Raw genomic sequence first — 19,718 nt, forward strand, 5'->3', positions numbered from 1 at the left:
TTAAAAGAACGTTTTTGCTACTCACCAAAACAAAGGCGGGTTGTGTCATTAGAAAGCCTACTTTCCTTAGTGGACGCACTCTGAGCCCCCCACCACACATATAAACGGTACTTTTTGGCCAGAAAGGGATTTTTTTTCACCGGAGGAAAAATATTCTCTATGAGGCAGTTCTCTGGGCAATATCGGTAGAGGGCGCATTGGAGTAACTAAAAGGATTTTTTTTCCGGTGGAAACAAAATCCCTTTTTGGCCAAAAAGTACCGTTTATACGTGTGGTGGGGGGCTCAGAGTGCCTCCACTAAGGAAAGTAGGCTTTCTATTGACACAACCCGTCTTTGTATTGATTTTCTTCCACACTCTGTTAGTGAAGACTCAGATCCAACCCACCATACAGGTTATTCGGTAGAACCAGAACTTGTTTCCATATAAACAGCAGAGCCACAGTCTATACACACTACATTTGATGACTTCTGTGTCCCTTTATACAAAAAACAACTACTGGTCTCTCAATCCCTGGTGATGAATGCTTATTATCGAGCGCTGAAGTCACTTTAATAAAAAGTATGAAACACAGGGCAGGAGTTAGCCTACTGCTAAGAGCAAGTGTCAGAGCCATTGATTATTATTGAATTTGAATCAGCTGGATGGAGATCTTGTAAGGAAAATAGGCACTAAGGCAGTGTTGTGTTCCCACATTATTGACTGACACGGATCACTCGAATGAATTTTATTGAACGACTGACAACAGAAAGTGGAACTCTGGAAACTCTGGGTCCATGCGGTCCCCTCCTTTCGCTCTACACCAAATGTCTTCACCGAAAATATCAGATTTACCGGCTCATGTTCTGCGTTTGCGACACATATCTGTGACCCTGTAGTGTAGATTGACTGTTTTAGCTGGATGTTCGCCTGTTATGATGTGAATTGGGACGCCAGGGTTCCTGTATGGTTATACGTTTCTAGCAATTAACACAGTAAAATCCTCAGTGTTTATTTAATTTATCACAGATTTTCAATATTTAATATTTAAATATTTAAAATAGATCGGATTGTAGATCGGCTATAGTATTTTTGTGTGGTTTTGGGCGGGAACCCCTTTTGGTGTTTTAAGCATTACGTTATACTTTAGCTATTGAAAAATAGCAGATCTACAAGCCGGTGCCGTGATACGAGCTTGTAGATCTGCTATTTTTGAAAAATCGTGAAATTGTGCCTCAAATCTTTGCATATATATTCTATTATATTCTATAACGTTTTTAACTCAAATCTTTGCTTCTGGGGGCCTGAACAACATATTTTCAGATGGGGGTTGGCAGCCAATTTCATAACATTTTTGGCCTTGACATGAAATAATTTGAGAACCACTAATATAGAAACATGGGTTTTTCAGAAAACTGTCAGGATTTAGAAGACATTTGTAGAATCGTCCTCAGGTCTAAATGGTGGTTTTGGGAAACACCTGTAGTAGCGATACTAATATACTACTGCGCTGGGCTAATCCGCCTCGGGGAATATGCATATGCAATAGGGGCGGGTGAAGTGTGGCTGCGCCAGGCTACACCTGTAGTGGAATACCTTGGTTCTATTCAAGGAGGCAGGATTCCTGACCAGCGGCAGGAACAATGCAACCCGTTGGTGTAGCGATGGGTAGCTGTGGGGCCAGTGGTGGAAAAAGTACTCGCATGTTTTACTTGAGTAAAAATACTATATCAATACTGCAATGAAATACTCTGTTACAAGTTAAAAGTCTGGAATTCAAAAGTTTCATCAGTAAAATTACCAAAGTATCGGTAGCTAAATGGACTTAAAGTACCAAAAGTAGAAAGTATTCATTATGCAGAATGACCTGTTTCACAACTTTTCAAATGCATACAATATATTTTTTTTGAGTGGTGCAAACCATTCCAATAACCAGCTTTCTGTCTGTCTGTATCTATGTTTCTATGTACCTGTACGTGGGGCCCAAATGAATGAGCATGGTTACTATGGTCACTGACATTACGTCAGACATTACGTCAGACCACAGCTGATCAGGCTATATAAGACCTTGCACCACTCAGTTCACACGGGTGTGTTTTGTTTTTAAATCGTTTGAAAATAGCAGATCTATACAGCTTGTAGATCGGCTATTTTAAAATGGCCAAAATGTATATATACTGTATGGCTGAATTGGTTAAGGTATGTTTTGTAATAATAATACTCACAATCTATAAAGTCACTAGCAACTAAAGTTTTCAAACCAGTAAGACACCCTGATCGGGGGGGGGGGGGGGGGGGGGTGGTGCTAGACAGGGACCCAGGGTGGTATGTGACTGACCAACCAGGTTCCTCCACATTGGTGAGCCACATAACTTCACTATTTATATTATGCCACACCCTTTGTTGTGTGTATAAAAAGCCTACGTTAACACAGGACACCTCTCACCTCCCCTAACACTCCTGGCTCTCTCCACACCAACAGGGACTCTTCTTCCACCACACAGAACAAGTCAACCACCACCAAACCAACCATGAGTCTGAGGAAGAAGGGCAGCAGCCGTTCCGGTCTGTACAGCTCGGCAGGAGGTTTCAGTAGCATGTCCCTGGGGTCCTATAGCAGCACCAGGGCCAGCTATGGACCCTACCTGGGGGGTCCCATCACCTCAGTGGTGATCAACAAGACCCTGCTGGCGCCGCTCGACTTGGACATTGACCCCACCGCCCAAGCTGTCCGCACCCACGAGAAGGACCAGATCAAGGGCCTCAACAACCGCTTTGCTTCCTTTATTGATAAGGTAAGAGGCCTGTTCCACCAGTGTTATCACCGGTTGAGAAAGTTGAACGTCTGACTACAGTGCGCGACATCGACATTGCTTCATTTGATCATAATGTGACTTGTTGTGACTCGTCCTGTGTTGTGATGTCCAATATTTTGGTTTCCTCTATCTCATTGGTTGATTTCATATTTTGGCTATTATTGTTGTTCTTCTTCTGTTTTAAAACTTTGTGACTGTGAAAGGTGCTCCACAAATAAAATGTACTTTCCGGTACTTAGGGGTCCAAATGGACCTCTAGGGGTCTGTAAATGGAACCGAATGGACACATAAGGGTCCATTTGGTTCCATTTGCACACTCTCAGAGTGAAATAAACAGTGAGAATGTGACAGATAGGGCGTCCCAGGGATAAACAAAAATGGGGTCTGTGACCTGATGATGCATATCAAACCGGGGGCCTTGAAATGTAAAATGCTGCGAATCACTGAACTGAACTAATACTGGAATTTAACTCAGAGGGTGTATGAAATTAACCATTGAATGGACCCCAAAAGGGCCCCATGTGGTTCCATTCGTACGCTCTTGGAGTTACAGACCCTGTGAGGGTGCATTTGGACCGCTGGTGGTCCTAATACATTCATACTTTAGTTTAGTATATTAATCCATTGCACGAAACATTCATAATTAAACATGTACATTTCGTAGCCTACAGTCACACCCGTTAATGTTTTTTGTTTGTGTTTTTTTCCAGGTGAGATTCCTGGAGCAGCAGAACAAGATGTTGGAGACCAAGTGGACGCTGCTACAGGAGCAGACCACAGCCTCGTCCAACATTGAGCCCATGATGAAGGCCTACATCTCCAACCTGCGGAGGCAGCTGGACATGGTCAGCAACGACAAGAGCAGGCTGGACCAGGAGAATCACAGCATGCACAGGAGTGTGGAGGACTTCAAGACAAAGTAAGACATTAAAGGGAGCGCTTACAGTCCTTGCACCCATTTTGGTGTTAGCATCATGTTATGCTTTAGCTATTGAAAAATAGCAGATCTACAAACTCATAGTGCGCCACCGAGTGGCGCGCTACGAGCTTGTAGGTCTGCTATTTTTGAAAAATCGAAGAACGACTGACATAGAAACATAGCTTTTTAAGAAAACTGTCAGGATGTAGAAGACATTTTTAGAATCTGATCTCAGGTCAAAATGGGTTAAGCTGGTAGCATTTTTGTCTACTAACTCTGTCTTAGAGGAGAAATGATGTGGACAGTTCAGAAACATGCCTAGTACCAATGACATCTTCGAGGGGGATTACAAGCTAAACTGCAGACTGTTCTTCCTGGAAAGTTAGCATGCTGAAATAGAAGCCATTGTTCTGTACATTGATGAAACCACAACGAAAGTTTGAAATCTCGTTTTTAATGACCAAACCTGCCTACCGATGATGTCACTGGTAGGCAGGTTTCTGAACTGTCCACAGATCTCCTCTGAGACAAAGAAATGGTGCCATCTTGTGTGAAGTGGTCCTTCTATGTTTGTAACGTTAATCTAAGATTCTAAGTCACATAAATGTAACCTGGCGTGTTTTTGTTTTCCTGTGTCTGGTTGCAGGTATGAGGAGGAGATTTACAAGAGGAATGAAACAGAGAATGAGTTTGTCAATCTTAAAAAGGTACAAATCATTGTTAGACAGTACTGGAAAATGCATTAGTTGTTCCCAGCAAATAACAGCAAAAGCACTTTCTTAACCTCGACAAGTAAAAACACCTTTCATTAGGAGGAAAGATTGAATTATCTGTGCAGTGTAAAAGAAAATCTAATTATTCGTATGAGTTACTCTGAGTTAAAGTGAAAACAGGTGTTTTAACTGTGTGTTAATGCAGTGTTTATCCACAGTTGTTAACCAAACCCATTAAAACCGAGAAAGCATCTGTGGAATTTTAGATTTAGCGTGGGCTATTCAAAAATAGCAGATCTACAAGCTCCCTGCGAGCTTTAATGTACATCTGCTATTTTTGAACATTTTTGAATACTTTTTTTTAAAATGACAAATCATCTCTTCTTAATTTTAGATGGGGGTCTGTGGGCCGTGGCCAAATTTATATGCATTTGTGGGGACCTTACTCCTTGTCACAAAAAATAACTGCTGCTAATGAAGGCATTTATAGAATCGGCCTCAGGCCTTCAGTTGACCAACTCGCATAAAATGTGAGACGCTCCATCAGTGTTGATTTCGTCGACTAAAACTAAGACGAAAAATGTTCGTCGACTACCTTTTTCCACTGACGAAAACTAAATGGAAACTAAATGAAAACTAAGCTACGATGACTAAAACTAAGACTAAATATACTGACAATTTCGTCAACAAATAAAACTAAGACTAAAAGGTTAGGAAGGAACTAGTGGACAACAGATCCAGTTACATCATTTTACACTTGGTTGCATGCTGAAAATAGCAGATCTACAAGCTCACAACGCGTCACGCTGCGACGCGTTGTGAGCTTGTAGATCGTGTAGAAGTGTAAAAACAATCATTACGACGGCATCAAGGCCCGCCAAAATACATTTTAGTTGACTAAATCAACTGTAGATTTAGTCGACTAAAATCTTATGATATTTAGTCGACTAAAACTAGACTAAACACTAAAACATTCCAGGTGACTAAAATGTGACTAAAACTAAATGAAAACGTTTCAAGAGACTATGACTAAAACTAAAATAGAAATCTGCTGCCAAAAACAACACTGCGCTCCATCACAGAGAAGAACCGGGACATGATGTACTGTAGGCTACTGTACACAGGATCTATCTGATGAAATGGTGTCTTCATCTAGGATGTGGATACTGGCTATCTGTGCAAGGTGGACCTGGAGGACAAGGTCACTAGTCTGGAAGATGAGATCAACTTCCTCAGGAGACTCTATGACATGGTAACGCATCTTTACACAATTAATCCTGCCGTTGATTCTAATAAAGCATACATAACCACATGAACCCTGGCTTCCCTATTCATAATAAGCAAACATTACGCGAAAAACTGGCCGAAAAATATGGTTTTAAATTGTGATGCACGATATAATTGGTAGCATATCGAAAACGGCCATAAAATGCCATATCGGATCGATCTAAAAATAATCCAGATTATTTTCACAGATATTGATGACGCAATAATAATGTGACCGTCAATGGTTCTGTCGCTTTTGTTTTGTGTATTTCTAATGTTTGAAGGCAGCATAATCCGTCTGTTCAGAATCGGTATCGGCAGATATGACCCTGCAAATAATCGGATACCGGTCTTTATTTTATAATCGTGCACCCCTATCAAATGTGAGCTATGAAAACCTATTCTGTTTGCGTTTGCCGTCATGGTAGTTTTGTGCTGCTCACCATAGCGCTGTCGGTTCTGCCACAGGAACTGTGTGAGTTGCAGGAGAGCACGAAGGACACGTCGGTGGTCGTCCAGATGGACAACTCCCGCGGTCTGGACATGGACCAGATCGTGTCAGAGGTCAAAGCCCAGTACGAGGACATCGCTGCGCGGAGTCGCACGGAGGCCGAGAGCTGGTACAAGGTTAAGGTGAGGATAAAGGGTGATTCCATGGACTAAAACTATGACAAAAAATGTTGACTGCCTTTTTTCACTGACGAAAACTAAATAAAAACTAAATAAAGACTCATTGGTCCGACCTCCCGTTAGTCAAACCATTACAAACACTATCCCTAACCTCACAGGAAGCCACGGGTGATTTTTTAACCCGCAGCACGGATTAGTGCATGCATGTCGGGAGCCACGGGTGGGCACCAACATGTTAGCCACTAGCATAGCAAGAAGGAATCCTCCCTCCCTTGACCCAAGAAAATATTAGGCCTTTGGTCTTCATGCAGGCAGAGGCTGTGAGCCAATTGTACCAACCAAAGAAAAAACACTCTCACTAATCCTTTAGCGTGAATAATTTCATTCAGGCATGCTGTTTGTGTATTTAAATATGCAATAACAAAGGTTTCTTAACAATGGGAGCAGAACAATGAAGGCAGGCACACTAGCTCAAATAAACGTTTCATAAAGGTGTCAGTCCAATATTATGCTTGATTAATACTCTGTCGTAGATCTGCAATTTTCTACACAGGATACATCACATGACAAAATAAAAACATTTTATTTGAGGTGTGTCGTAAGTAACAAACTAAACCTCTTCTACTCGATGTTCCGCCTGCACCAGTTTGACCAGATGGCCGCCACGGCCGACCAGCACAGCAGTGAACTGAGTGAAACCAAGCTGGAGATCGCCGAGCTCAAAGGCCTGATCAGCCGGCTGCAGAACGAGATCCACTCCGTGAAGGCACAGGCGAGTAGTCAGAGTCACCACTGACGCTTGTGTTGATGATGTGGCATTTGATCAAATCAAATGACATGCATATATACAGTATAGGCCGGTTAAGGGTCTTTCACACCAAGCACAATAACTATATCTATGTATATTGTTCACCAGTGTCTTTGTTATAGTTGGGGTGCATGTGGACTTTGCCATCCACTTCAGAACTAGCAGCGGTGGCTCAGGGGTAAGCGGTGGTTGGATTCTAACCCGGGCTCCCCCAGAGTTAGTGTCAAAGTGTCCTTGAGCAAGACACTGAACCCCTAATTGCTCCTGATGTGCTGGTTTCTGCCTTGTATGGTTTCCGCCGCCATCGGTGTATGAATGTGTGTGTGAATGGGTGAATGTAATCCAATCTATGTAAAGCGCCTTGGATAAAGGCGCTATATAGAATGCACCATTTATATAAAATGCACCATTTGAACTATTTCTACTATATCTTCATAGTTACTGTATAGTTGTAGTGCTTTGGTGTGAACGGCCCTTTAGTCCGTGTTGGTTTGTGTCACGTCATCCACGTGTCGAGGGTTCAAGATTCGCAGTTCTTTATCGTGACGTCTTGTGTACAGGTAGAGATTGCTGTTGTTCTGCTCCTCTGACATTGCACCAGCATGATGACAACATTTTTTTTCTCAACAATCCTTTAAACTAACTATAGTGATAGATTATTTATTTTTAAATTATTGATTATCAAAAATATTTTATAATCAAATAAGATCACCCCGATCGCCCGGGGTTATTTAATCCATTAAATCATAGCGCCCAGCGATTTATAGCAGCGGAGCACATTTAGCGACGGACCGGATGTTATCCCGGATGTGGCTGAAGTAGCTTGATGTAGCCAAAACACTCTCGAGGCGATCGGCAACAACGGGAGGTATGATTAATTCTAACGCGACTAGCGACGGGTCTGCGGTGGGCCGTATAACACATAATCTTTTCTTAGAATTGGACGGAATGATTTAGATCAAGAGTTATTCACGTCGGCTAAAATGGGGGGGGGGACATTTTCGATGACGTCCCACCGGAAAATAACATTGAGTGTTGCGCAACAGACGCTCCCAGCCTGTGGAGCGATGCGATCGGTTCTGATATCAATAATCTCCGTTCTTTTGATCAATCTCCGTTTTGAGCGCTGGGCGTTACTAATTGATACTAGGGCGGGGGAACTCCATCCTGTGCGCTCAGGGGTGTTAACCCTTTACACCCCCCTGACCTCCAACACCCTCAGCGTTCCACCGTGGAGGACCAGATATCGAAGGCGGAGGCCCGTGGCCAGAACGCGGTGAAGGACGCCACGGCTCGCGTCGGGGACCTGGAGCACGCGTTGCAGAGAGCCAAGCACGACATGGCCAGGCAGGTCAGGGAGTACCAGGAGCTGATGAACGTCAAGCTGGCCCTGGACATCGAGATCTCCACCTACAGGAAGCTACTGGAGGGAGAGGAGGAGAGGTGAATGGCCTGGGATTTAAAAACCCATTCTGGGGGCGGGAACCACGTTTGGTGCTTTAAGCATTTATGTTATGCTTTAGCAATTGAAAAATAGCAGATCTACAAGCTCGTAGCGCGGCACCGAGTGCTGCGCTACGAACTTGTAGGTCTGCTATTTTTGAAAATTTGTGAAAATGTTGCGCAAATCTTGAATCTGAATATATATATATATTCTTTCAGAGCAAACGTTTTTAACTAAAATCTTTGCTTCTGCATGGGAGGTTCCTGAAACAACATATTTTCAAATGGGGGTTGGCGGCCAATTACATATAATTTTTGGGGTCCTTGACATGAAATATTGAGCACCACTGATACAGAAACATGAGGTATTTCAGAAAACTGTCAGGATTTAGAAGACATTTCTTTAAATTTCGACATCAGGCCTAAATGGGTTAACCCATTTATACCCGAGGCCGATTCTAAAAGAAATGGCTTCTAAATCCTAAACGTTTTCTGAAAAACCTATCTTTCTATGTCAAGTGGTTCTTTATGCTAGCTGCTGCCTGCTGGTTGTGATATCTTACAGCAGTGGTTCCCAAACTTTTTCATGTCAAGGACCCCAAAATCAACATTTATTAGGCCACGGACCCCCCATTTGAAAACATATGCCAGTGACCCCGATAAGGGAGATTTTTACGGCTCTAGCAGTGATTCCGAAACATATTCATTTCAAGGACCCCCAGTTTCACACGCATTATGCTACGGACCCCCGATTTAATGGCATTTCTATCTCTGGTACCCCAATTTATATTCTAAAACCACTGTTAATTTAACTCTGAGTTAAATTAACCCATAACTATAATTGAGCTAGGTGCCCCCTGGAACTCCCTCAAGTACCCCCAGGGGTCCCCGGACCCCACTTTGGGGACCCATGTCTTACAGTGTGTAACCTCTTGTCACTCACAGGATTGGATATCAGTCTATCATCAGCATTCAGTCAGTGCCCAACAACCGTAAGTGTTTCAGTACTAGTGACACAGCACAGGCACACACTCAAGCAGACACTCATAAGACGTGTGACCTTCTGTGACAGATCTGTTATTTTAAGTTGGTATTTGGATCCAATGTTCAACTTAATCCCTATTTTATAGTAGTATTTCAAAAATAGAAACAACCACAAAAATGTCCACATTGCAGCTCATATTGTGTCACGATTCTTTAAAAAACATTGGTATAATAATCATGTCTAGATAATGACATGGCCACCATATTGGTTAACAAGTGGTTCAATAAAAGGCCTAAACTTCTGCAATCCTCTTCTAGACTGTGGAGGAAAAAAATGACACTCTTCTATTTGGCTGTCAGGTTGTATAGTATAGCAGGGGTTCTCAACGTTTTTGGCCGGGGACCCCCGGAAATGCTTTGGCAATGTCTCGGGACCCCCGCCCCGCCCCCTTCCGACCCCCAATATAAATTGACTGCTACAATAACCTTAGACCGTTTTGGGCGGGAACCCCTTTTGGTGTTTTAAGCATTGTTATAATTTAGCTATTGAAAAATAGCAGATCTACAAGCTCATAGCGCGCCACCGAGTGGCGCGCTACGAGCTTGTAGGTCTGCTATTTTTGAAAAATCGTGAAAAAAAAAAAAAATCTTTTTTTTTAAATAATTTGGGGACCCCTAAAATAATTTGGCGACCCCCCGAGGGGTCGCGACCCACGGGTTGAGAACCCCTGTAGTATAGTATAGTATAGTATAGTAGTAAAACAAGTGTCTACAGATGTATTTGTAGTTGGTGTTTCATTAACGACACTCTTTCCCCCAGGCCTGTGTATTGATACGTCGTATCCAGGACGGTCAGGACCAAGAAGTACGTATTTCACAACTTCACAACTTCACAACATCGGTTATAAATATGTATTACATGGCTTGGTTGAATGCTTGATTCTGATTGGTCAATCGCTGAATTCAGCTGTGAGTTATGTGTTGATAATGACCGCTCCGCTGTATAACAGACCTCTGCCTAATCAAACCCTCTTAGCACCAGCTGCGCGGCTGCGCCCCGCTTGATTTACTGCTGTTTCCAACATGACAGCCATGTAAACACACACACACTAGTGACACACAATGTCATTTACAGCTAAACATTGCTCTCAAAAAAAAATTTGAAAACATTTGAGCGAGAAATAGACGAAGCAGTACCCGAAAATGGATTCGATTTGATCAACTCACTGCCTTGTTTTCCGACAGTGCTGCAGCCCTGCAGCTGGCCAGACGTAGCCAGCGTGAACTTACTACTTTTTTGTTGTGTTTTGGGTCAATGTATTGGGATATAATTCACCTTCAGGGAGTTTAACCACCTCGGCTTCGCCTCTGTGGTTAAACTCCTTGTCGGTGAATTATCTCCCGACAATGACCACCTAGCCAGATATTATCCCTTACGTAACAAATAAAGTAATAACAAGAGGTTGGGACTAAATAACTACATTGGATCTGTTGTAACACAGGTTCTTTCTCCCCCCCTGAAATGTAGCAGTTTGGACTTACTGCACTCTGTTCATTCCTATCTCTAGGCCCTGTGATGAAAGGACAGTCACAGCATGAACCGCTTTGGTTCTGTAAGTATCCAACACGTAGGCCTATACATATATTTGCCACTGTGGGGCCTTCCTTCCACTATGTGTGCTGTGTCTCTCATACCATTAAACAGGGTGTCCTGGACAGTTTTCATTTAAACTGCACTCTTTCCTTTAGGTCCTGCAGTGCCTAAAAAGGAAGAGCCTGAGGTGACCACTTGCTACTTTCCAGCACGTACGTATTTTACCACTATGTGGCTTCGACTATGTTTGCTGTGTCACTCATTCTCAAACCGTGTTCAATGCAATGTGGGACCCAAAGTATGTAGGTTTAATAAAAAAATCTTAATTCCTATTGTTCACACATGTTTGGCTGAGGGTTGAGTAAACAAACTGACGCTGTCGGGCAAAAACCTTGTATCTCCATATATCAAGTTATGTTTTTTTAATATATATTAATGTCCTACTTTGTCATACTGCAGTGTCACGCAAAAATATAGCCAATCTACAAGGACACAACATGTCAGACTATTTCTGTTAGTGAAACAAGAGCTTGTCACTAAATAATAACTACATTGGATCCATGTACTGTATATAGAATATACATTTAAACTGCACTCTTTCTTCTAGGCCCTGTGCTTAAACTGGAACTGCCTGAGCTGATCGCCTGCCGCTTGCCAGCACCAAGTACGTATTTTACCACTGTGGGGCTTTAACTATATTTGCTGTGTCACTGACACCATTAGACAGGGTTTCCTAAACCGTTTTAAATGTGGGACGTAAAGTATTTAAAAGTTACTAAAAAATGGTAATATATTACTTATTATTAGTTACTTTAAAAAAAATATATATATATTACTTATTACTCCCTGCCCTGTAGATTTAACCAAACCGCTTGTCCTCTTCTTTTCTATACTGTTCACACCTGTTCTGTCTGACAGTGGGTGTGTGTTTGGGTGAGTAAATGTGGTTCATTGAGACACTTCAGCTCAGATTGACCATAAACCATTTATTGCAAAGATATTGCATGTTAGTATGGCGGAGTGGCTCTGCTCATGTGATATTAGATAATCTGCGTACCCAGACACAGGTCTGATATCACATTTGATATCTCCGATTATCTGTGCACTGAGACACATCTCTGATATCAACGACCCCCCCAGAGCAGAGCCAAAGATACAATAATCCATGAACAACAATACACTGTAATAACACAACACATGATTCAACACAATGAATCTACACAATCACAAACAATACAATAATATCCCATAACCCCTGGACTAAGAACTGCAGGGAGGAGGGTGAAATTTTCACGCAGACGCCACACGAGCTGCTTGAGAGCTCAGCATGGAGAATGAGTAGTGAGCTGAGGCTGCTTAAGTAGGCCGCCTACATTGCACTGTGGGAATGAGGGCGGGGCCTGGAGAGGCAGCTGATTTAAAGAAGCAGAATGAATTACTAGGGGGATGAATGAGGGAAACTATATACAGTACATATAACCTTCTGCCTTCCGTGCCTCAATGAAATATCGCTACGCTTGATTTGTGTAAACAACAATGTTTACAGATGTATGTACATAATCATACATACATACATACATACATACATGCATGCATACATACATACATACATACATACATACATACATACATACATACATACATACATACATACATACATACATACATACATACATACATACATACATACATACATACATATATTTAAACTGCACTCTTTCCTTTAGGTCCTGCAGTGACTAAAAAGGAGGAGCCTGAGGTGACCACTTGCTACTTTCGAGCACGTACGTATTTTACCACTATGTGGCTTCGACTATGTTTTGCTGTGTCACTCGTATCATTAAACAGGGTTTCTCAAACCGTTTTCAATGCAATGTGGGACCCAAAGTATGTAGGTTCAATAAAACTCTTATTTCCTATTGTTCACACATGTTTGGCTGTGGGTTGAGTAAACAGACTGACACTGTTGGGCAAAAACCTTGCATCTCTCAAGTTATGTTTTTTTTAACATAACTGTGTCATACTGCAGCAAATATAGCCAAGCACACAACATGTCAGACTATTTCTGTTAGTGAAACAAGAGCTTGTCACTAAATAATAACTACATTGGATCCATGTACTGTATATAGAATATACATTTAAACTGCACTCTTTCTTCTAGGCCCTGTGCTTAAACTGGAAAAGCCTGAGCTGATCGCCTGCCAATTGCCGGCACAAACAGTAGAAAAGTTACTCAAAAATGGTAATATATTACGTATTACTAGTAAATATATATATATATATATATATATATATATATATATTATTATTATTATTACTTATTACTCCCTGCCAAAAGTAACTAGTTATTATTAATTTACTTTTATCTTTTGTCCCCCAAAGTCTCCAATGTGGGACCCAAAGTATGTAGGTTTAATAAAACTCTTAATTCCTATTGTTCACACATGTTTGGCTGAGGTTTGAGTAAACAAACTGACGCTGTCGGGCAAAAGCCTTGTATCTCCATATATCAAGTTATGTTTCTTTAATATATATTAATGTCCTACTTTGTCATACTGCAGTGTCACGCAAAAATATAGCCAATCTACAAGAACACAACATGTCAGACTATTTCTGTTAGTGAAACAAGAGTTTGTTACTAAATAATAACTACATTGGATCCATGTCTATAGAATATACATTTAAACTGCACTCTTTCTTCTAGGCCCTGTGCTTAAACTGGAAGAGCCTGAGCTGATCACCTGCCACTCTCCAGCACCAAGTACGTATTTTACCACTACTATATTTGCTGTGTCACTGACACCATTAGACAGGTTTCCTAAACCGTTTTAAATGTGGGACGCAAAGTATTTAGATTAATCAAGCCACGTGCAATGTCCTCATCTTTTTTATAGCCTACTGTTCACACCTGTTCTGTCTGTCAGTGAGTTTGTGTGTAGGTTGAGTAAATATGGTTGTGTAACCAAAAATATCTACAGAATACACACACTTAAACTGCACTCTTTCCTCTAGATCCTGTGCCTACAAAGGAAGAACCTGAGCTGAACACTTGCTACTTTCCAGCAGGTACATATTTTACCACTGTGGGGCTTTGACTATGTTTGCTGTGTCACTCATACCATTAGACAGGCCTTCCCCAAACAGTTGTCATTGTGGAGTGGGACCCAATGGGGCCTATACAGTATGTAGGTTTAATAAAATGTGTATTCTCTTTTGTTCACACCGGTGATCGGTCCTGTTTGGCTGTGGGTTCAGTAACCCACAGACAGTACACGCACTGTCAGTTGAGTAAACAAACCGATGCTCTCGGGCTGAAACCTTGTATCTCCATATTCCTGTCAGTGTATCACTCAAAATCCCCATACATGGGAAAGCCCCCATATATGGTGCCCAGGTCGTGACATCACGACTGATGTCGTGACTGATGTCATAGTAAATGCGATCTGCTGGATGCCCATATGGAATGTGAGAACAGGTTCTGACATTCCATATGTTGATCCTTCCCCATCCATCCTTCCTCTTCGATGTCTCCCTTTTGACTGATACCTGTCCATTCAAACTCTAGACGGGCCCACCCCAAAGTTATTAGTGCAGCCGCGCCCAGAAGCCCGCAAAAACTAGAGTTCTCAACAGTCCCGAAAATTAAGGCCCAGCCCTCATCAAACCCTGTACACATTCCATATGTTGATCTGACCTAATCAAACCCTGTACACTCAAGACGGCTTCTCGCCCTTAGGCGTCTTACTGGTTTGTTGTTTTTTTGTAAATGAATGCACTACCTTGTCAAACTGCAGTGTCACGCAAAAGTAGCCAATTTACAAGCTCACAACACGTCACATCGCAATGTGTTGTGAGGTTGAAGATCAGGTATTTCTGTTATTCAAAGTGATCATTCAAGTCTGTCCGGGTTTTATTATTATTTTTTTTATGAATATTGAAGCAATGAAGAGTATTAACAAGAGCTTGTCACTACGAGTGCATGTGTTTGGTCCGACGAGTCATTGGTCCGAAACACGACAACCCACCTCAAACCCTAACCTAACCATAACCGCAAGCACAGGAGCAGGCGCTAGTCCGAGGTGCGTACACATGTCGAACCAATGCTCCGTCGGACCATAGTATGCCTCCCTGTCACTACAGGATATACATTTAAACTGCACTCTTTCCTCTAGACCCTGTGCTTAAACTGGAAGAGCCTGAGCTGATTGCCTGCCTCTCTCCAGCACCAAGTACGTATTTTACCACTGTGGGGCTTCGACTATATTTCCTGTGTCACTGACACCATTAGACCGGTTTCAATGTGGGACCCACAGTATGTAGATTTAACCAAACCGCTACAATGTCCTCACCTTTTCTATACTGTTCACACATGTTTCTGTCTGACAGTGGGTAAATAATATTTACACCACCATATTATGGTTGTGTACATGTCTACAGATCACATATGTACTGTGTATATACTGTCGTTTTTTTTAACTGCAATTTTTACTTCCAGTCCCTGTGGTGAAGTGTGAGGAACCAGAGGTCCCCATATGTTACTTTCAAGCACCAAGTATGTATTTTACAGTTGTGGGGGTTCAACAATACTGTTTGTGTTCTTTTTTTGGGAGAGGGAATTAACAAGTAGAACACATACAAGCTCGAGCAGGGGCCATCACCATGCTGGCTTGTGGTGGACGTTTTTGTCTTCTATTTTTGCCATGGACATATAACTACTAGAAAAGTCGCAATTTTGAAAAAATTGCAAAGTGTGGTTGCCGCAATCGCTTACATAGGCCCCTCCCACTAATTTTGCTAGCCAATTACAATGTCACGTCACCACTGTGATCATGTGTAAAAAGAAAAAAGTTTTTTGCATTTGTGGCGCCCCCTATGGATGAAAATGGAATTGCTCTGTGTTGATGCCATCACCCACAACATGTGATTCAAATTTGGGGTGGATTGGACGTTTGGTTCATTATTTGTGGCGTTTTTTTGTAAAATAGGCCCCTCCCACTAATTTCGGAAGCCGATATCAAAATTCTGCCTGTGGTGGTCCGGAGATACTGTGTACCGATTTCTGTGAGATTTGGACAGGGTTTTTGTCGTGGAAAGTACATTTACTCAATTATTATACTTACTTGAGTATATATGCCCATTTTGCCAATAGTTTATGCGTTTTTATTATACATCTATACTTTGTACAAACATTGTACTTCACTAAAACAGTTTGAAAACAATTTTCTTTTTTTAATTTCAAAAACAGGCGTACAGTAGCCTACAGGTGCTCGAAGTGACACGCTGTCAGCCTGCATGTGCTATTTTTGAGAACCGCTGTTCTAAACCACTGTTTTTTTTCTGAAAAACGTATAATGACAGTTGATGCTTTTTGCTTTCCCGATTTTAATGGGTTAAACTGCCTTCTTTCCTGCAGGCTCCCCTGTGATGAAGACACCTGAGTCACCACCGGTTCTCATCAAGACGACGGAGGCCTAGGACAGCAAACATTTCTTACAGCTGAAACTAAACGCCTTTGGAATAACATACAGTATAGTACAGTACATGCTCATCAATGGCCTTACATGTTTTGACAAGCTGAATATTAAAGTCAAAATGGCATAGCCTAATGTGCAACATAAGGATGGTCTGGATAACTACTGCTCATGTAATAAAACTTCTATCTCAGAAATACAACATGTCTGTACTTTGATTGCCCGAAAATCAACCGATAATTCCCAGTAGGTTACTTATTACGCCGATCTTATCTAGCCGATCGGCTCGTCTGGAGCCTACTGGCTGCGATTGGCGTTGATGACACGTTAACCGATCTTATCGGTCTATTCAGGTCTACTGGACATGCTGGGAGCCTACTGAAAATGACAAGCCTCCTCATACCCTCCCCTAAACTTAACCGCAAGCATGTCGCAGCGCGGTCCTAATATTAACGCATGTTCGCCAACCTTAATCCTGTCGTTTTTTTTATCAGTCGGCAGGCATGCCCATACTCGTCGAAAACAATCGTACTGATCCGAACTGATAACTGCGGTCTTGTCCATTGATAACAGTCGAAGCGGGTGACTCCATCTCATTCCAATCACACCAGACATGCATATAGGCGAGACACACAGTACATGCGAGAGACAGACAGAATTAGACACACACGTTGTAAGCAGCGTTGTGACCAACTTGATGCCACATCTTAACAAATGTGTGCATTTCTGCTGCCATAGCAACTGAGATGTTTTTGAAAACCTCTGACCAATCAGCACACAGATATGACACATCAACTCGGGAGAGTCTGTGGATATAAATAATCATGTCAGTGCTGCACTGTCCCATTAGTGGAGCTGAACATGCTGTAAGGACTCCATATCTGAACTTACAGTGAAACCAGCATCAAACTGTTTAAAGAGGTTTGGAGTCTACACTAAAGTGAGAATGTCTCGCAGATATGATTCCAGAACAACCATCTTCTCCCCTGAAGGACGCTTATACCAGGTGGAATACGCCATGGAAGCAATCGGTCATGCTGGAACATGTCTGGGAATTCTGGCGAATGATGGCGTCCTGTTAGCTGCAGAGACGCGCAACGTCCACAAACTGCTTGACGACACTTTCTTCTCGGAGAAGATTTACAAGCTCAATGAGGACATGGCTTGCAGTGTCGCCGGAATCACATCCGATGCTAATGTTCTCACCAACCAGCTGCGACTAATCGCACAGAGACATGTGTTGCAGTACGGGGAGCCTATTCCCTGCGAGCAGCTTGTGACGCACCTGTGCGACGCACCTGTGCGACATGAAACAGGCCTACACGCAGTTCGGAGGCAAGAGGCCGTTTGGCGTGTCGCTGCTCTACATGGGCTGGGACAGACACTACGGATTCCAGCTGTACCAGAGTGACCCCAGCGGCAACTACGGAGGCTGGAAGGCCACATGCATCGGCAACAGCAGCGGCGCCGCAGTGTCCATGCTGAAGCAGGAGTTCAAAGAAGGAGAGATGACGCTGGCCGCCGCGTCGGCCCTGGCCGTCAAAGTCCTCAACAGGACCATGGATGCCACCAAGCTCTCGGCAGAGAAGGTGGAGATCGCCACTCTGACGCGGGAAGACGGCAAGACAAAGACCAGGGTGCTGAAGCGGAGGGAGGTGGAGGAGCTCATAGAGAGGCACAACGCAGAAGAGGCCTGAGCAGTGCCCGTGCCTCAAATGAGGCTGTCTACTATGATGTCAGAATGTGACGTACAGTACGACATCTCCATGTTTGGGTTTCAACCCAATACAACCGCAATTGTCTTCCATGCAGTATAAGACAACAGTTCAAAAAGTTTAATAATTTCTTTATTATTAATAATTTATAATCAAGAAAAAAGTGGCACTGTATGCCCTGACGGCCCCGTTATTTAATTTTGCAAGGCCTTTGCTTTGCCCGAGTCGTAGCGGGGAGGCGAATATATCAGTTCTTAAGATATTATTTCTTCGAGATAATGTGACTTAAATGTGTGTTCTCTTAGTACAGTATTGCATTATAGCGTAATGCGTAAATTGTCTGGGTCATTGAAGGATGCACAGCTTTGTGTGTGTTTGTAGCACAGAATGTGATGATTTGATTGGCTGAGCACAGAATGTGATAATGTATGACGATAAGAGTGCCCCTCACTTCACACAAGTGTGATTTTTGTATTAGTGCAAGAATGATGACTTATATTTCAGCATGCTAACTTTCAGGAAGAGAAAGGCTGTAGTTTCTATTCACTTGGAATCCCCATTGATGATGTCATTGGTAGGTAGGCAGGTTTCTGCAAGGGGCCAGTGAGGCTATTCAACGTTGAGGCGCTCAGCCCTAGTGGTAGGAGGAGGGACTACAGGCGGACCCGTGGAGCTGGGCTTTAACATTGAGCACTCGGTTGCACTTCCGCATTTGACCACCAAAATGTGGTGGTCAAATGCGGAAGTAGACGTTCTGAGACGGTACTTCCGGCAGTCTTCCGGGTGCTTCAAAACGCCACTGAGCAACTTCCACTGACATGAATAGCTGGGGGGGCGGAGCTTCGCGCCAGTTCAGTCTCTATCCTTTTATATACTCTATGGGTTTCTGAACTGTCCAGAGCCCACCAGTGATACAGAGTGAGTAGGCGGGAATTGTGCCATCTTGTAATGAGGATGATTGAGGACCAATTATATGAGACTAGAGGTTTAGCCGGTCTTAGGATAGGAGTTTTAAAATGACAGTTCAACTGAGAGACTGAGCAAGCTGTCATTCCTTACATTACTCACCTATCAATTCAATCTCATTTGTTCTTGTTCCAAAATAAGGACTGCTCCTGATCCCCTCTTACTCCAAAGAATCCAAAACAAACCACATTGAAAAAGATAACGGATTGAGTTCATATTAAAAATAATATATATATAATTAAACTATGTCAAAAGTGTGTTTATAAACTCCAACACAGCTCACAGAGTATAGTTAGTGTCTTGTATCCCGTTTGTGTCACTACATTCAAAACACAATTTTATTTCCGCTCAAACTTTTTCACTTTTCAAACTTTTTTACTTTGTGTGTAAAACATGTATATTTGCAACCCGGTCT

At 42.5% G+C, this 19,718-nt stretch overlaps 1 protein-coding gene and 1 pseudogene across 2 annotated transcripts; both read left to right on the forward strand.

Moving 5' to 3' along the window:
* Positions 1-2,509: 2,509 nt before the first annotated feature.
* Positions 2,510-16,759, forward strand: LOC306916216 (keratin, type II cytoskeletal 8-like; the record flags this gene model as incomplete). The annotated part of the gene is made up of 19 exons (XM_079494029.1): positions 2,510-2,773; positions 3,505-3,713; positions 4,360-4,420; positions 5,583-5,678; positions 6,161-6,325; positions 6,969-7,094; positions 8,353-8,573; positions 9,519-9,565; positions 10,378-10,422; positions 11,126-11,170; positions 11,307-11,363; positions 11,759-11,815; positions 12,879-12,935; positions 13,313-13,393; positions 13,856-13,912; positions 14,164-14,217; positions 15,324-15,380; positions 15,647-15,703; positions 16,565-16,759. The coding sequence occupies 19 exons, from the start codon at positions 2,510-2,512 to the stop codon at positions 16,624-16,626; spliced, it is 1,818 nt and encodes a 605-aa protein (XP_079350155.1). The 3' UTR covers positions 16,627-16,759.
* A 788-nt stretch (positions 16,760-17,547) lies between these two features.
* On the forward strand, positions 17,548-18,319 carry LOC306916619 (proteasome subunit alpha type-4-like; annotated as a pseudogene). The gene has a single exon. The product of its transcript is annotated as a proteasome subunit alpha type-4-like (transcript).
* Positions 18,320-19,718: the final 1,399 nt, after the last annotated feature.

The sequence above is a fragment of the Electrona antarctica genome (assembly GCF_951216825.1).
Source record: "Electrona antarctica genome assembly, chromosome: 23".
Classification (NCBI taxonomy): domain Eukaryota; kingdom Metazoa; phylum Chordata; class Actinopteri; order Myctophiformes; family Myctophidae; genus Electrona; species Electrona antarctica.